The sequence below is a fragment of the Pelobates fuscus genome, chromosome 5 (genome assembly GCF_036172605.1).
Source record: "Pelobates fuscus isolate aPelFus1 chromosome 5, aPelFus1.pri, whole genome shotgun sequence".
Lineage (NCBI taxonomy): Eukaryota > Metazoa > Chordata > Amphibia > Anura > Pelobatidae > Pelobates > Pelobates fuscus.
Window position 1 is genome coordinate 229,642,529 of NC_086321.1, and position 20,111 is coordinate 229,662,639.

Here is a 20,111-nt window from a genome sequence, read left to right on the forward strand (position 1 = left end):
ATATGATATTGAAAAATTCTATATAAAAAGTACACATTGAAAAAAGCTGAATGGTAAAAAGTGAATTGGAAATTTCAGGCCAAATAGTTTTAGAGAGTAACCTTGATAATGTAACCAGTGGTGGAACAGGGTTAGATAATTTCCATAGGGAGAAAGGCTGCTGTACTTTAGAATTCAGTTAGTGCTGCAATCTCTGAAACATTGATTGTAAGACGAGGACAATGTGTTACAAAACAGTGGCATTAACAAAGTACATAGAATGTTCAGGATTGGTACACGGAGTTATATACAGATGTCCACCTTTCAGATGCATTTATTGAAACTACTGTAATTCTTCTTACTGTCATTAATATGAAAAACTCTCTCTACATACCGAGTACTTAAGAATCCTGAAAAATTATCCTCCTACCACTCTCTATTCCTTCCTATCTGTACCTGATCCATAACTCTTCACAAGGCTATTACATCATGCATTGCTTTCTACAATTACTTGAGCCTGATTAATGCAATTATTGTTTTAATGCATCCTGTCTGTGTTTAGATTTCTTGTGCAGCTATTCAACTCTTTTGGTTACGAAAGCAACTAACTTATACTGTTTCTCTTAAATGTTTGTTGATGCTGATCTGTCTATCAACATTCTATATAGATAGATACATCCCTTCAAATCTTTATATCTTCACTTTTTGTTAACATCTCTATTTCTCTGTTTCTCTCTGTCTGCGGGTATTATCTCCTTATGTCCATGTAACAAGGTTTTGGCTTCTCTAACTGTTAAGAGTCCCAGTCACTTTTTTTTTTTTTTTTTTTTTTTTTTTTTATAACCAAACCACAAACAGCCTGTATTTTAGTTAATTTCAGAGTAGAGATTAATATAGTGGACACTGTTGTCTGAAATAATACATATGTGAGTATTGCATACACCGGATATGTTCCAATAGCTTTGATGAACTAGGTGGTATGTTTATCAGACATGCAAGTAAAAGCAAGGTAGATAAAAGATCAGTATAGGGTATACCATGAAAACATGCTAGCACTGAGCGCAGAGGATTGGCCTTCTAGCCTTTTGGCCACCTAGTCCAGAATAAATTAATAGTGTATTGCTGCCTAGTTTTGAGATTAGCCATAATTAGTCCTGCAAAGCACAGTGATTCCTGAAGCAGCTCTGAACTGTTCCTTGACAAATTTCAATTTTAACCTATTTTAAATATATTTAATGTTTCCAAAAATTGGCTAACATAATCACTAGTCAACGAAACCAAAGGAAGTGTGTGCATGTGCGTGTGTGTATATACAAACATACCCCTGCATTGGAGAACATAATAGTAAAGAAATAGGTACCGATAAAACACCAGGGTGTCACACATAAATTAACTATACTTATGTTGATAAATAGCAGAGGTCTTAAACCAGTAATAGACCAACAAGACAAAATATAAAACCAACACAGCGTGTTGGATATAATATATATCGATGGAGCCAAACTCACATGGTGCAGAGCCAAATCAAGCTCTGTATATTAAGCCCACAGGTGCCTATACAGGCCAAGCGAGATCCCAATAGTTGCTATTTATCAACATAAGTATATTTATTTTATGTGTGACACCTTGGTGTTTTATTGGCACCTAGTTATTTACTATTATATTCTCTAGTGTTGGGGGAGCAGTTGTTATTTATTGTATACCCCTGCATTTAAACGCAAACACTACACACAGGCACACCACCACATTCCAACGGCAACAATACATACAATTACACCTTTACGTGCACACATATACTGTATACAAAGCGTTGCTTACATTCAAACTAACACATATTGCTCACAAATGAAACCCTGCAAGGATGGGCAAATGGTAGATCTCCTGCTGGCATTACATTGTGGGAATTGTACAACAGATGGGGATTTACCTTTTGGCCACCATTGCGCTAGATGTTGGACCTAAAACATTTCTTGCACCAGGGCCCTCTCTACATTAGTTCCACCACTGACAAAGACCAAATAGTGATGGCTAGATAACTGGATCAGAGCATCTTCAAAACAGCAAGTATTGTGGGGTGTTCACAGTATGCAGTGGTTAGTACCTACTAAAAGTGGTGTAAGGAAGGACATATTATGTTTCTCGATGTTTGTTGATGTTGATCTGTCTATCAACATTCTATGATAGATAAATAGATCCCTCCAAATCTATATAGCTTAACCTTTACTAAATATCTCCTCAGGCATGTCCAAGGCTCATTGATGCATATGTTGAGTGGGTAGACTGTCTAGTCTGATCACACAGAAGAGCTACTTACTTAGAGCTACTTTGTAGCACAAATTGCTTGAAAACTTAATGCTGGCCTTGATAGAAAGGTGTCCGAGCACACAGTGCATCGCAGTTTGCTGCGTATTGGGCAAAGGGCTTGCAGGACTTACAGGATCTGCAGCTAATGTCTTGGTGCCAGATACCACATGACACATTCAGAGGTCATGTGGAAGCCAAACATTAATGCTTCTACACAATATTAGGCAGTTGGTTTACATTTTTGGCTGATCAGTGTATTATTACTAGGGAGTCTGTTAGTAGAATGGGCTTGTAGTGAAACTCCCTGTACACTGGCTGGGTACCTCCGCCAAGGACCACTTCCTAGGAACAGGGGAAAACCTCAGCGCTTTTGCACCAGTCGCTGTGGCTTGACTGTGGTCTTCCTGGAGCAATATAGGGGACTAGCTCTATTCCCTCCAAGGGACCGTATGACACACAGTCCTGGGAACTCTAGTCCTTACAAGGACTTTCCTCGCTGAATCCTCCACGAGCTGGAAAAAGGTGCTGAGTAGTGATGTCGCGAACATGAAATTTTCCGTTCGCGAACGGCGAACGCGAACTTCGGCAAATGTTCGCGAACGGGCGAACCCAGCGAACCGCCATAGACTTCAAATTTTAAAACCCACAGGGACTCTTTCTGGCCACAAGAGCGATGGGTGGGGGTCCTAAATACTAATAGGGGGAGGACCTAATGTCCTCCCCCCCTGGCCCCCACCCCTGAGCGGTGGGTGGGGGCCCTACAGTAAAATAAGGGGGGAGGACCTAATGTCCTCCCCCCTGGCCCCCACCCCTGAGCGGTGGGTGGGGGCCCTAAATACTAATAAGGGGGGGACCTAATGTCCCCCCCCTGAGCGGCAGGTGGGGGCCCTAAATACTAAAAGGGGGGGGGACGACCTAAGGTCCTCCCCCCTGGCTCCCACCCCTGAGCGGTGGGTGGGGGCCCTACAGTAAAAAAAGGGGGGGACCTAATGTCCTCCCCCCTGGCCCCCACCCCTGAGCGGTGGGTGGGGGCCCTAAATACTAATAAGGGGGGACCTAATGTCCTCCCCCCTGACCGGCAGGTGGGGGCCCTAAATACTAAAAAGGGGGGGACCTAAGGTCCTCCACCCTGGCCCCCACCCCTGAGCGGTGGGAGCGGTGGGAGGGGGCCCTAAATACTAATAAGGGGGGACCTAATGTCCTCCCCACTGCCCCCCACCCCTGAGCGGCGGGTGGGGGCCCTAAATAATAAAAAGGGGGGGACCTAAGGACCTCCCCCCCTGGCCCCCACCCCTGAGCGGTCCTCCCCACTGCCCCCCACCCCTGAGCGGCGGGTGGGGGCCCTAAATAATAAAAAGGGGGGGACCTAAGGACCTCCCCCCTGGCCCCCACCCCTGAGCGGTAGGTGGGGGCCCTACAGTAAAATAGGGGGGGGGACCTAATGTCCTCCCCCCCGGCCCCCACCCCTGAGTGGTGGGTGGGGGCCCTAAATACTAATAAGGGGGGGGACCTAATGGCCTCCCCCCTATCCCCCACCCCTGAGCGGTGGGTGGGGGCCCTAAATACTAATAAGGGGGGGACCTAATGTCCTCCCACCTGGCCCCCACCCCTGAGCGGCGGGTGAGGGCCCTAAATACCAATACCTCCGCCAAGGACCACTTCCTAGGAACAGGGGAAAACCTCAGCGCTTTTGCACCAGTCGCTGTGGCTTGACTGTGGTCTTCCTGGAGCAATATAGGGGACTAGCTCTATTCCCTCCAAGGGACCGTATGACACACAGTCCTGGGAACTCTAGTCCTTACAAGGACTTTCCTCGCTGAATCCTCCACGAGCTGGAAAAAGGTGCTGAGTAGTGATGTCGCGAACATGAAATTTTCCGTTCGTGAACGGCGAACGCGAACTTCCGCAAATGTTCGCGAACGGTCGAACCCAGCGAACCGCCATAGACTTCAAATTTTAAAACCCACAGGGACTCTTTCTGGCCACAAGAGCGATGGGTGGGGGTCCTAAATACTAGGGTGGGGGCCCTACAGTAAAATAAGGGGGGAGGACCTAATGTCCTCCCCCCTGGCCCCCACCCCTGAGCGGTGGGTGGGGGCCCTAAATACTAAAAGGGGGGGGACGACCTAAGGTCCTCCCCCCTGGCTCCCACCCCTGAGCGGTGGGTGGGGGCCCTACAGTAAAAAAAATGGGGGGGACCTAATGTCCACCCCCCCGGACCCCACCCCTGAGCGGTGGGTGGGGGCCCTAAATACTAATAAGGGGGGACCTAATGTCCTCCCCCCTGACTGGCAGGTGGGGGCCCTAAATACTAAAAAGGGGGGGACCTAAGGTCCTCCACCCTGGCCCCCACCCCTGAGCGGTGGGAGGGGGTCCTAAATACTAATAAGGGGGGGACCTAATGTCCTCCCCACTGCCCACCACCCCTGAGCGGCGGGTGGGGGCCCTAAATAATAAAAAGGGGGGGACATAAGGACCTCCCCCCTGGCCCCCACCCCTGAGCGGTAGGTGGGGGCCCTACAGTAAAATAGGGGGGGGACCTAATGTCCTCCCCCCTGGCCCCCACCCTTGAGTGGTGGGTGGGGGCCCTAAATACTAATAAGGGGGGGACCTAATGGCCTCCCCCCTATCCCCCACCCCTGAGCGGTGGGTGGGGGCCCTAAATACTAATAAGGGGGGGACCTAATGTCCTCCCACCTGGCCCCCACCCCTGAGCGGCGGGTGAGGGCCCTAAATACCAATAGAGGGGGGACCTATTGTCCTCCCCCCGGCCCCCACCGCTGAGCGGCGGGTGGGGGCCCTAAAAAAACATGTCCCCCCCAGGTGACTATGGGTCCCCAAACCCCTAGTCACCCCCTCCCTCCCCCCAAAAAAGTATCCCCCTACCTACCCCCCTCACCCTAAAAATAATGAGGGGGGACCTTTAACTAAGAACCTGTAAAGAAAAAGAAAAAAAACTTACCATTGGATGTTTTCTTTCTTCTAAAATCTTCTTTTTTCAGCCCCAAAAAAGGCCAAATAAAAAACCATAATAACCGACGCAATAAAAAAAAAAAGAAAACCGAGCGCAAAAAAAAATAATCCATCTTCACCCATGGAGGGCTCCGCGCAGAGGCTCAGAGCACTCTGATTGGTGGGTTTAAGCCATCCAATCAGAGTGCTCTGACAGGTAAATTAAGAGACTGACAGGTAAGTCTCTACATTTACCTGTCACAGCACTCTGATTGGTTGGTTTGAAATCCACCAATCAGAGTGCTCTGTGTCATTTTACACAGCGTGGGAAAGTTCTTTGGAATTTTCTCACGCTGTGTAATTTGACTCATAACACTCTGATTGGTGGATCAAGTAACCAATCAGAGTGTTATGAGTCAAATTACACAGCGTGGGAAAATTCCAAAGAACTTTCCCACGCTGTGTAAAATGACACAGAGCACTCTGATTGGTGGATTTCAAACCAACCAATCAGAGTGCTGTGACAGGTAAATGTAGAGACTTACCTGTCAGTCTCTTCATTTACCTGTCAGAGCACTCTGATTGGATGGCTTAAACCCACAAATCAGAGTGCTCTGAGCCTTTTTTATTTGGCCTTTTTTGGGGCTGAAAAAAGAAGATTTTAGAAGAAAGAAAACATCCAATGGTAAGTTTTTTTCTTTTTCTTTACAGGTTCTTAGTTAAAGGCCCCCCCTCCTTATTTTTAGGGTGAGGGGGGAAGGCAGGGGGATACTTTTTTGGGGGGGGAGGAGGGGTGACTAGAGGTTTGGGGACCCCTAGTCACCTGGGGGGAAAACATTTTTTAGGGCCCCCACCCGCGGCTCAGGGGTAGGGGCCGGGGGGAGGACAATAGGTCCGTCCCCCTATTGGTATTTAGGGCCCCCACCTCCCGCTCAGGGGTGGCGGCCGGGGGGAGGACATTAGGTCCCCCCCCTTATTAGTATTTAGGGCCTCCACCCACCGCTCAGGGGTGGGGGCCAGGGGGGAGGACCTTAGGTTCCCCTCCTTTTTAGTATTTAGGGCCCCCACCCGCCACTCAGGGGTGGGGGCCAGGGGGGAGGACATTAGGTCCCCCACCCCCGTTTGTGTTTAGGGCCCCCACCCACCGCTCAGGGGTGGGGGCCAGGGGGGAGGACCTTAGGACCCCCCTTTTTTAGTTTTTAGGGCTATGGGGGAGATAATGTATATTAAACACAAGTTACTGGCTATGGGGGGGATAATGTATAATAAACACAGGTTACTGGCTATGGGGGATAATGTATAATAAACAAACAAAAAAAAAATGCAGCTTCAGAATTAATCAAAATTGTATGCTGTCTAGGAGGTGGGAGGGTCTGGGTCTGCTGCTGATTGACTGGAATGTGTCTGCTGACTGTGAGGTACAGGGTCAACGTTTACTCAATGATGATGAATAGGGGGCGGACCGAACATCGCATATGTTCGCCATCCGTGGCGAACGCGAACACGCTATGTTCGCTGGGAACTATTCGTCGGCGAACCGTCCGGGACATCACTAGTGCTGAGCAGTGATTATAGCCCTTTCCCTCCCAGTAACCACACAACACATAGTTCTGGCAGTACAACTGGTTTAATGCATCCAAACACAGCCTTTTTTATACACAGACCCCAGCAGGGGGTCTCCATTGTGTTCACCATAAACCTCTCCCAGGAATCTCTGGAACAGAGAGGCAAACATAAAAATACCCCAAAGCATAATAAAAACATAAAATAACCCTAAAAAAAATACACCATTAAATAGCCCTGATCTGAGCGCCCAAGTTTTCCAAAAAGCCTCAGATCGATGCAGTGTAGGGGAAACGCTACCGTGTTAAAGTGCTGACCAGCTGCACACATGGTTCTCTGCCGAAAATAGTTCCAGGGCGTTTGGTGCTCTTGCCGGTCATCTATCGGGAGATCCTGCGGCTGCAATGCGGGGTGCTCCGCCTGGCTCTGAGGCAGCATATGTTCCCCTTAGTCTCTGGCACCTTCCCTTTCAAAAAGCGCTCTCCTCGCGGATTTCAAAGTGGTTCAAAACCGCGAACCAAGTTGTCCGAGAACTACAGTCACCTCATGCTGAAAACAGTTCCATAACATTTCACGGCTAAGTCCGGCTGGGACTATTCGTTGGTTTGGTTCGTGCAAACGGCAGCCAGAGAGCAGTTTGGTTCTATTCACATGAAGGGAAAGTGCTGAAACAGGGGCACCCAGGGAATGCTGTTAATGGCAACCTGGACCATAGTCAGTGGCGGGGCGGACTGGGAAGAAAATTCAGCCCGGCATTTTTTTAATTACAGCGGCCCACTTAAAAGGATGCAGGGCCAGAAAGGGTGTATTTTGTCATCACCAATGTCAAGCATGTCCCATCACAAAGTGAGCCTGTTGGTTCAATGCTTTTCCAGGACAGACCATGCGCAGAGCTCTGCTGAAGAGCTCTTGCATGAGAAAAAGGCCCTGTATTTGTTCTGCACAGCACAAATTTAATAACATGCTTGCACTGGATTTGCTTAAACTTTGTCTCTGGTGTCTCCATCGATGGGATACCAGGAGACAAAAATGCCAGGAAAGAGTAGTGTGCAGTGTGTGTGAGGGTGCTGTGAGTGCCAGGGGTGCACTGTGTGTGTATGTATGAGTGAGGGTGCTGTGGGTGCAGTGTGTGTGTGTATGAGTGAGGGTGCTGTGGGTGCCAGGGGTGCAATGTGTGTGACTGAGGGTGCGGTGAGGGTGAGGGGTGCAGTGTATGTGTGAGTGAGGGTGCTATGTCAGGGGTGCAGTTTGTGTGAGGGTGCTGGTGTGTGAATATCTTTGGAGGGCTTGTGTGTTGTGGTGGGGGGGCATATTATTATCTATATATTAATTTAAAAATAAATAAAAAATAAAAAAGCATTGATTACATCCCCTCTCCCTTCTTACCTTTAGCCTGGGTTGGGGGACCGTGCTGCCACCCCAGGTAGTGCTAGTGGTGAGTGAACTCTAGCCCTCGCGAGAGGAACTGGGCGAAGTTGCAAGATAGAGTTCCCCCGGGTTCCTCTCCTGTTTCCCTCCCTCTCTCCCCTGCCAGCAGCCGCAATACACTACATATGGGTCGGTGAGGGAGATCTTTGTGGTTAAATTTGATTGGCAACAGAAACAAAACCATGCTTTAAGCTCCACTCATTGTCAAATTTTGTCAATCTCTACTTTACTAACTGTATTGTGCAAAAACTTAAGTGGTAAAAAAAAAAAAAGAAGCATATTTGTATTAAAGGAGCGCTCTAATGTTAGGAATACAAATATGTATGCGCACCATTAGACTATTTAGATAGTCATACTCCCCCTAAATAGTTTTACTTGTGCGCTGGTCTCACAGCTCCTCCACTGTCTTAGAGCATTATGATCTCAGCCAATCCAATGTTTCCCCATAGGGAAGTATTGCTTGGCTAGGGTGTGGTAATCCCTATCGATATCTGGGGGGTCTGGGGAGTTACTTAAGCCTTGAATTTCCACACTTTGTGGATGGGTATTTGTGCTATATTTTTATTTTTCATTTTAATACTGTCATGGGCAGAGGAGAACAAAATAGCTGTGCCCAGTTAGTGAGATCTAGCAAAAAGGGAAAAAAGGTGGCATATAGAAAGGAAAACCAAAAGGGACGCTTTTAAACAGGACCTAACTGTGATTGGCTCCCAGAGTCAGTCAGGGACTACTCCTCCAGCAGTAGCAAATTGACAGATCTCAACATGCACTGCGGAAGCTGGGTATCAGATGTCAATCAAACCATAGGACTACTGTGACAGCCTTGAGCCTGTCAAGTAACAGCATGTACATACACAATTACTACAATACCTGCAGTGGTTATGGTGCTTTGGGTGTTTATTTAATTTAAAATTAGGATGTTCAGAAGTATTGCAGTTGCTCATATATTCCATTTAGTATTTACATTTTAGCTTTCAATAAACATTGTCTTATATTTTGTATAACCTGATATTTGAAGGTCACTGTATCCAAATGCTTACACCAGTACACAGTGAAAAAAAATGTTTTATTGTTATATGTCAAACTCATTGAGATCATTTTTGATTATAAATGTCACAAACTCTAGTGTCATAATTATGTAAGATATAATTATTTAAGTTTTTTGAATGAAAAAGTAAACAATCACACTATTCATAGAGAACATTATACTCATTTAAAAATAAATAAAATAAGACTGCACCTTTTGTGTACAGTTTAGCCTAGTAAAAATATTGAAGCCATTTGACATAATTTGTTTATTCTTTATTAAAAGCAATTTTCCCCCACAAGCTCTTTATCAGGCAGCCTGGTCTTGGTGTTGTCTTCAATGGACCAGTTTCTACACAGAGTTTCCAGATGTCAGATTTTCAAACTCAGCGAGCATAGTCAATTCCAATGTGAATTTGGTAGGAAAGAATTTATTTGGAAAGCACCTTAAAACAAATGCTTACTGACTTTAGTGGATATAAAAATCAATAATATGCCAAATGGTTTCCTGTAAGATACCAGAAACGTGTAAAGAAGGCAGCCATTTCAACCTCCATAATGACTAAGGTAATCTACAAAACAAATTGTAGAATTGTAGTATAAGTTAACCCTTTAAGGACACATGACATGTGTGACATGTCATGATTCCCTTTTATTCCAGAAGTTTGTCCTTAAGGAGTTAAACTGTAAACGTTTGTAATATTGTTCCATAATCATTCACGCACTCTATAAACTGTAATTTCTAAAATGGATTATTTAAAATTGCATCTATGAACTGAGCTAAAAACAAAATACGACCTCTCTGGTGTAAAAGTGACATGCACACATTATCACACATGACCAGGAGCAGATGTTGGAATGTGAGATCTTGAACTCATTTATGAAATGCAAAAACAATAAATAGTCACACACTGTTGATATAATTCATGGACTGAAATATGTGTGAAGCATTGATGCTTCTTATATATAGGATGAAATGGAAGTTTAAAGGGAAACTCCAGATTATTAAAGATTATTATACTATAGGGGCAATTGAGGATCTGGAGTAAGAGACATTTTTCTAGTCCAGATCCTGAGAATCTGAGCCAATGGAGAACTTAAAGGGACTCTCCAGTGCCAGGAAAACAATCAGTTTTCCTGGCACTGCAGGTCCTCTCTCCCTCCCACCCCCCAATCCCCAGTTGCCGAAGTTGTGAAAACCCCTTCAGTGACTTACCTGAGGCAGCGACATGTCCCACGTCGCTGCTTCTTCCTCCGCCGCCGCTCCTCTGTATTACGTCGGCCGGTGGGTGAGACTGATCCCGCCCACTGGCTGGGGAGACCTAATGCGCGGCATACCGCGCATGCACATTGGCACACCGCGCATGCGCATTAGCACTCCCCATAGGAAAGCATTGAAAATGCTTTTCAATGCTTTCCTATGGGGAAATGAGCGACGCTTGAGGTCCTCACACAGCGTGAGGACGTCCAGCGACGTTCTAGCACAGGTTTTCTGTGATGTGGACAAGGAAGTGCCCTCTAGTGGCTGTCTAATAGACAGCCACTAGAGGTGGAGTTAACCCTTCAAAATAATTATTGCAGTTTATAAAAAAAACTGCAATAATTACAGTTGCAGGGTTAAGAGTAGTGGGAGTTGGCACCCAGACCACTCCAGTGGGCAGAAGTGGTCTGGGGGGCTGGAGTGTCCCTTTAATGAAGCAGGTAAAATGTATTCCAATTCTAGAACTATTTTGGGCCCAATTGCTTTAGAAAGTAAAGTTTAACTTTAAACACAGTAAAATAAAAGTAAGAAAAATTATCGCAAGATAAATCTGAAACAATTAAAGAGAAGCATTTTGCTTTTAGCTGAGCAATTTTTTTACATTAAGATTAAATACCACAATGTATCTTTACAAAATATGCTTGATAAACCGATTATTTCTTTTTCTTATTTGGGCACCATGCTGTTACAAGATATATGCTTCTGGGCTCTACATTTCTCAAAAAAGTGCTATGCTACTAGCCAGGCCAAAAAAAAGTTACTTGCCACTGCATGCCCGGAGAGTCCATCGTTCACTCACCAGGGATGATTTCTAAACTCTAGGGCTGAATCTTCACTTGCCATTGACTAGTTGAGAGTAGAAATGTTTAGCCCCGTATGCATCATACTTAATTCTATGCTATTAAGGTTTACTAAACTTCTCTATTGAACTTTCTTTTTTTGGATCCAAGCACACATGGACGGAGTGTGAAGAACAGATCTGGCAGTGTGTGGCTGGTGCAGACTCCCTGTTTCTCCATGCAGATGCCCGAAGAGGCACGTCCTATTCATCTATGGAGAACTTCCTCTGAGCCTTCCTGGTTTTCTCAATGCTTTCAAAAGTCGGTAAACCATTCGGTAGAGCTAGCAAGCTGTTTTCCTTCTCAATAATGTTCTCAGCTTCACCTAAAGCGTGGAAAACAAATATAAAATATTTCCAATAACAACTTGGGTAAATAAAAAAATAAAAAAATCACTACTTTGCAGATATACCCCTCAGGAAACCATGCATACTTATTATTGGGGGTATATTGAAAAACAGCTTGCAAAACCTGCAGTTCTCTTGTAAGAAACCTTTGCAAGCCCTCCCCTTCTAACCAATCTCCGACTTTCTGTTGCTGTCCAATCACAGACTTCCCAATGCACCTCAATGAGAAGTATTTGCAAGGCAGTTGCTGAGGGCAATTGCTGTGTCTTGAGCTAAACAGCCAAGAAGTAACAGGACCAGATGTCAGATTGATGGCCAGAGGGGTGTAACAAGGTTAATTAAAAAAAGTGTAATTTTCTATCAAGATCTGCACTTTTTGTAGAATGAAAATAAAATAAATAAATAAATAAGAGGTCACATTCTTCACACATAAAGCAAGTGTAAGTGCTTTAGGGAGAGTGTTCTTTTAATACACCCTATTTAAAAATACCTTCACTGTTGGTTTTATTAGGGCCACAGCAGAGAATGAAGACTAGAACGTTCGGTTGTTTACACAAGCATGAACCACCAGACCTGGCTCTCCCATATCTTAAAGTAAGACAGTGTGTGTCTGACGCAAGACCAAGCATATTTGAAGAGAATAAGAGGATACAATAATTACTGAATGGGAAGCAAAATAAAATTCTTGGGCTGAGGCAGTATTCATTCTAAAGAGTATCCTGATACATACTTTGAGATTAAGACGTTCTTATAGTTTTTACCATATTTCAAAATGTTTCATTTTCAATGTAGAAAAATCTATTTTAGTGACTTGTCCTCAGCATGAATCTGTTATGGTTATGTAGGACTTGCAGCATACATATTTTTACTAAAATGAGATGGCTAGAAAATAAGTAATACAATACAATAAATATAATATGACAGTAAGCATCTAATGAATAAAAATCTAGGTTTAATGTTCAGCCATCACTGCTTTGAAAAACTGATTACATAGGCTATTCAACAAATATTATACTTAAGTCTGTAATACAAAAATAGAACATAACTTCCAAGTGCAGATGGTAATGAGACACGTAGGAGGTCAGATGCCAGGAACTAATTGAACTGGAGAGCTAGTGGCCTTAGAGCAAAAATGTAGTTGGTAGTACCAGAACCCCCCCAAAAAAAAACTGGTAAAGAAAAAAAATACCCACACAAAAAAAAAACAAAAAACACTAAATATACTAAATATATATAGAAGTCTTGAATATAAGTTTTGATGGGAAGAACATCTTTAACTGCATTTATGGGAATGTCTTAGGTGCAAGTATTTCCCATATTGAATATGTAATGATTATAGGGACACTATAGTCATGAAAAAAACTGCTTAATAAAGCAGTTTATATGTATAGATCATGCTCATGCAGTCTCACTGCTCAATTCTCTGACATTTAGGAGTTAACCCCATATATTATATGTCGTCCTTGGGGACCCGGCTCGTCCCCGCCATCCTATCCCCCTGCATCCGTTCCGGCACTCCTGGGCCACTCCTGGGCCTTGCGAGGACCTCACGATCACATGGACGGCATAGCCGTCCACAGCAATGCCAGCAGGGGAGTGCCTGGAATGACAGGTACTCCCCCTGCTGCCTAAAAAATTTAAAATAAAAGATTTTAAAACAGTTTAAAATAAAATATATACTTAGATAATGTAAATAATAAATATATATATATGATCTAAGTATATATATATATACATATATATATATTTATATATATATATATATATATATACATATATATACACACACACATACACTGTCCAAGTGTATTTTAATATTATATATATATATATATATATATATATTATATTATAAGTCATGTTTCAGTGTTTGCAGATGACACAAAACTTTGTAAAAATAATACAATGTGAGCAAGATATTACTTTGCTGCAGAGGGATTTAGATAAACTGGAGGACTGGGCACTCAAATGGCAGACCCTTAATGGAAGTGAATTAGGGATAACAACACAGGAAAAGGACTTGGGAATTGTTATAGACAACAAACTATGCAACAATGTGCAATGTCAATCAGCAGTGGCCAAGGCCAGTAGGGTATTGTCATGCATGAAAAAGGGCGTTCATTCTCGGGACGAGAATATCATTTTGCCTCTTTATAAATCACTGGTAAGACCACACATTGAATATGCTGTGCAATTTTGGGCACCTGTTCTAAAGAAGGATATTATGGCACTAGAAAAAGTGCAGAGGCGTGCTACAAAATTAATAAAAGGAATGGAACATATCAGCTATGAAGAAAGGTTAACAAATTTAAACCTATTTAGTTTAGAAAAACGTCGCCTGAGAGGGGATATGATAACATTATACAAATATATTCGAGGCCAATACAAACCATTTTGTGGAAATCTATTCACAAACCAGACTTAACATAGGACACGAGGTCATGCGTTTAGACTAGAAGAAAGAAGATTTCGTCTAAGGCAAAGGAAAGGTTTTTTTTACTGTAAGAACAATCAGGATGTGGAATTCTCTGCCTGAAGAAGTGGTTTTATCAGAGTCCATACAGATGTTCAAACAGCTACTAGATGCATACTTGCAAAAACAGAATATTCAAGGATATAATCTTTCAATGTAGGGTAATAACTGCTTGATCCAAGGATAAATCTGACTGCCATTCTGGGGTCAAGAAGGAATTTTTTTCCTAGCTTGTTGCAAAATTGGAAGTGCTTCAAACTGTTTTTTTTTTTGCCTTCTTTTGGATCAACAGCAAAAAACATATGTGAGGAAGGCTGAACTTGATGGACGCAAGTCTCTTTTCAGCTATGTAACTATATTAATATCAAAATACATGTAGAATGATATTTATACTATATATATATATATATAATATAAAATAAATATATATGTAAATACGTTACAAATAAAATAAATAAAAAAATGAAAAATGTATAGGTGTAATTTCGTTCTAACTGTATTTAAAAATGAATATATATATTGATATCAAAATACACGTAGAACTAAATAATATATATATAAGTATATACGTATATATCATTATACATATACCGTATATACTCGAGTATAAGTCGACCCGAATATAAGTCGAGACCCCTAATTTTACCCAAAAAAACTGGGAAAACTTATTGACTCGAGTATAAGACTAGGGTGGGAAATGCAGCAGCGACTGGTAAATTTCTAAATAAAATTATATCCCCAAAAAATTATATTAATTGAATATTTATTTACAGTGTGTGTATATAATGAATGCAGTGTGTGTGTGTGTATGAATGCAGTGTGTGTGTGTATGAGTGCAGTGTGTGTATGAATGCAGCATGTGTGTATGAGTGCAGCGTGTGTGTATGAGTGCAGCATGTGTGTATGAGTGCAGCGTGTGTGTATGAATGCAGTGTGTGTGGTAACCCGTGGCAACGCTCTGACCCCGCGGCTCTCGTGAGACTTGCAGTGGGAGCGGACCGGAGGAGAGAGAAGGGAGCTGACAGGAGCTGCTGTGAAGGTAAGTAACAGCTTCCTGACAGCCCCCAACAGGACCGCCGGGCTTATAATGAGCAGACATTGACTCGAGTATAAGTCGAGTGGGGGGTTTTCAGCACAAAAAATGTGCTGAAAAACTCGACTTATACTCGAGTATATATGGTACCTATATATAAATAAAAATAATAATTTATATATATATATATATATACATACAAATATTTACAAGTTCTGGCACTCTTCCCCCAAAGAAGATCTCAGAAGAATTCAGACCAAGGTGCTTCTCAGTGCAAAATATAAACTTCAAAGAAATGAGAGCACTCACTGGATTTAGAAAACTGTATATTCAAATACTAGGCAAACAAATCAACGTTTCGACCGTCAAGCGGTCTTTATCAAGATGCCAAATCAATGCAATAACAGACAATATATAGCATGTCTAAAGATAAACTTACCCTATCACCGTGTAAAACCACATCACTCCGACATGCCCCTCTGACCAGCGCCAAAAATCACGTCCTAACGTGCGTGATGACGTCATGTCATGTGATTGCAACTCTAACAGTTGCCTAGTTACGGCAACACAATGTGACGTGAGGTCATGTGATCGCAACTGGTGTCAGTTGCTTAGAAACGGCTAAATACTATGAACTATAGTGAAATGTAAATCGGAGAAAGATAAAAACATGCATGGAGGATAAAAGTGTTATTCAATTGCTGAATTAAATGCTATAATGTATGTTAAGAAATATGATGAAGGCACATGAATAGCAAGGTTAGAATAGAAAGGAAATGGCTCATGAATGTGCAAAAATGTGTGGAAAGAAATAAAGAAAAAATAAATAAAAATAAAATAAAAAAAATAAAAATACAAAATACAAAAAATTAAAAATGAATGAAAAAATATAAATAAAATAAATAAAAAAAATGAAACAAGATAATAACTAGGCTGTGTGTAAGTGTGGACAAAATAAGTGAAGAACATGTAACCGGTGTGATCTGAGTTGTGTGATACTGCTGGTGACTAGAATGCACCTATAATGTAAAATGTGTGAGACTGCAAGTGTATGAATGCATATGTAAGATAAGACCCTATCAGAGGAGTGCAGTGACCAAGTAAGTGAACAAAGAAAACCACAACTTGTGAAATGTAAAAATAAAGTGAAAAAAGTGATCTAACAAAGAGCAACACTTCCAAAGTAGTCTAAGAAGGCTATTGCTAGCCAACACCACACTGATGTCAAAACTTGTGTGTAGTGACAATGAATTTCAAGTTAACCCATAGAGAACTTAACTAACAAGAGATATATTATATAAATATGGGAATCGGGCAAGATGCTACTTGCAATGCGAACCATTTTTTCTCTATTAATATCCAAAAATTCCAAAATCATAATCAAAATAAAGTTAAACATAAACATTCCATAAGAGAATAGGGCTGAAGACTGCTTGAAACCCCGACAAAGTACAGAAATATACTAACGAGTGTTTAAAAAACAACTAAAGCAATTGTATTCATTCAGTCCCTTGGGTTGAACCGTATCAAGATAATGAATCCAGAACGTCTCTCTTTGCAAAAGAGTCTTTGATCTGTCACCACCTCTGGCCAAAGGAGGAATGTGATCAATGACAATAAACTTGAGAGTTGGTAAACGATGTTGAAGTTCAAGGAAGTGTTTCGCCACCGGTTTGTCTGTTTTGCCATCTCGAAATGACCTCATGATCCCCGATCTATGGCCTCTAATACGATCTCGTACTGTCATATCTGTCTTGCCTACGTAATATTTGCCACAAGGGCAGGAGATCAGATATACCACATGGTCGCTTAAACAGGTCAAACGGTGTTTGATCTGAATCCGTCTATCTGTATGTGGATGTGCAAACGAAGATCCTGTCAACATGTGACCACAGGTGACACAACCTGAACATTTGAAGCAACCTTTCTTTATGTTCTCCTTTTGAGGGATGTAGCAACTCGGTATGTCAGTTCTCACCAAGATGTCCTTTAAGTTCTTATTACGTGCAAATGCAATGCGTGGTTGTTGTGTAAAGATGGGATTCAATGTTCTGTCAGAGGACAAAATGTCCCATCTTTTTTTGATTCTTTGTGAAAACCTTTGACTTTCAGAGTGGAACAGTAGCGGAATCGTGATCCTCGAAGCGGTATTTTGTTGTTTAGTTTCTATTCCTTTAAAGATTTTTTTTTTGCCTTTTCAAGGCAATTCTGTAGGACTTTTCTTTTATATCCCCGTTCCAAAAAGGAACTTGTCATGTCCTGAAGTTGAATGCTACAAGTGGTTTCTTCTGAATTGTTTCTTAGCACTCTGAGAAATTGTGAGATAGGCAAGGAGTTTTTCAAAGCGTTTGGATGAGAACTGTTTGCATGCAATAAAGTATTGCGATCCAATGGTTTTCTGTATAACCGATATGATATACCTTGATCCTTCCGATACACTTCAACATCCAAAGATTGAATCTTTTCAGTATCACATGTGAGACTTAGTTTGATTGGTGAATCAAGATTGTTAAGTTCCTCCACCATAATTTCCAGCTCATCTGTCGTGCCTTTCCACAATATGAAAATATTGTCCACAAATATGTGGTATTGTATCAATTTCTCCTGATACTTAGAAAGTATATGCGTATTTTCATATGCGAACATGAAACTGTTGGCATATGTTGGCGCTATTGCTGATCCCATTGCTGTGCCAGTTTCCTGGATATAAAAAAAAATTTCAAAGCGAAAATAATTATTAGACAGCATTAGAGATAATCCCTCAAGTAGAAATTCAATCGGAGGTCCTTCATAAACTTCTGATTTTGTCAGGAGAGCGCGCATTGCTTCGATGCCCATTGTGTGTGGAATCACAGTGTAAAGATTCTTGACATCTGCCGTAGCAAAAATGTACTGAGAATCTAAGAGCTTACAATTTTTGATTTTGTTGAGAAAATCTTGAGTATCCTTTAAGCATGTTTGTAATTGTGCCACTGTGGGTTTACAAAAGAAATCTACAAACTTGGCTACTGGCTCCAATATTCCTCCCTGAGCAGATACTATAGGTCTGCCCGGTGGCTTTTGTGGGTCTTTGTGCATCTTCGGTAGGGTGTACAATATCGGAATTTTCGGATGTTTGTTTAGTAAAAATTCTGCCGTGTGGTGGTCAATCCAATTTGCTGTAACGCCCAGCTGAATCCAATTGTGTATTTTGGTGCTGATTTTATCTGTAGGATCAAAAGTTAGTTTTTTATATGTCTTAACATCAGACAGCTGTGTCAGGATTTCTGTTCTATAGTCGGTGTAATCTTGTAAGACGATGGCTCCCCCTTTATCTGCAGATCGGATCACTAGTGTGTCATCTTCCCTCAGATCCTTTAGGGCAGTTCTTTCGGTGCGTGTCAAATTATCTGGCCTGTCTACTTGTTGAGACATAATTTTATTCATATCCGTTTTGAGGATAGTTGAAAAAGTTTTGATTGAATGATGAACATTCTTGGGTTCCCATATGCTTTTTACTTTGAATTGAGAGCCTGTTCTTGGTGTTAACGTATTTTGTAGAGCTTGTATATTTAGTGTTCTGTTGATCTCAAATAATTCAATATCCATCTTGAACTGCTCTGGTTTGGAGGTGGGTACAAATGTGAGTCCTTTGGATAATACATTGATGTGATCAGAATTTAGAATTTTGGATGATCGATTGAAAATGGGATTAATTTCCTCTTTATTGGTGGTTTTGACCTTGTGTTTATATACCCTATTCTTTTGTCCTCTTCTAATTTTATTTATATTTTCTTTATTTCTTTATTTATTTCCACACATTTTTGCACATTCATGAGCCATTTCCTTTCTATTCTAACCTTGCTATTCATGTGCCTTCATCATATTTCTTAACATACATTATAGCATTTAATTCAGCAATTGAATAACACTTTTATCCTCCATGCATGTTTTTATCTTTCTCCGATTTACATTTCACTATAGTTCATAGTATTTAGCCGTTTCTAAGCAACTGACACCAGTTGCGATCACATGACCTCACGTCACATTGTGTTGCCGTAACTAGGCAACTGTTAGAGTTGCGATCACATGACATGACGTCATCACGCACGTTAGGACGTGATTTTTGGCGCTGGTCCGAGGGGCATGTCGGAGTAATGGGGTTTTACACGGTGATAGGGTAAGTTTATCTTTAGACATGCTATATATTGTCTGTTTTTGCATTGATTTGGCATCTTGATAAAGACCGCTTGACGGTCGAAACGTTGATTTGTTTGCCTAGTATTTGAATATACAGTTTTCTAAATCCAGTGAGTGCTCTCATTTCTTTGAAGTTTATATATATATATCTATATATATATATATATATAGATATATATAAACACACACACGTGTATATATATAATAATTCTATGTATATATTTATGTAATATTTTACATAATTAGGTAGTTTTATTACTTACAATTTGCAGGACCTGCCTGACAACCCAGGCCGAAAGTCCAGGGAATTTAATGTGCTAGCACTATATTTAACCCTGTAACTTTCCAAGACACCATAAAACCTGTACATGGGGGGTACTGTTTTACTCAGAAGAACACAAATATTAGTGTTTCAAAACAGTGAAATGTATTACATGATATCGTCAGTGAAAGTACATTTTTTTGCATTTGTCACACACAAATGCACACGGATAATATAAATGTTGTGATACGTTTTACTGTTTTGAAACACTAATATTTGTGTTCAGCGAAGTCTCCCAAGTAGAACAGTACCCATCATGTACAGGTTTTACTGTGTTTTCAAAAGTTACAGAGTCAAATATAAGGCTTGCATTTCAGTTTTTTTCACATTGAAATTCGCCAGTTTGGTTACGTTGCATTTGAGACCATATGGTAGCCCAGGAATGAAAATTACCCCTATGATGGC

The 20,111-nt window shown here is 41.7% G+C and overlaps 1 protein-coding gene across 3 annotated transcripts in view; it reads right to left on the reverse strand.

Annotated features, from left to right (window-relative positions):
- Positions 1-10,843: 10,843 nt before the first annotated feature.
- PLGRKT (plasminogen receptor with a C-terminal lysine) overlaps positions 10,844-20,111 on the reverse strand; it is a 77,346-nt gene continuing 68,078 nt past the window's right edge. For 2 of the 3 annotated variants that reach the window (XM_063455106.1, XM_063455108.1), the window contains exon 5: positions 10,844-11,677. In XM_063455106.1, coding sequence (XP_063311176.1) covers positions 11,556-11,677 — 122 coding nt within the window. In that variant the 3' untranslated portion in view covers positions 10,844-11,555. The remainder of the gene's footprint in view (positions 11,678-20,111) is intronic. The other variant, XM_063455107.1, reaches the window with a different exon arrangement.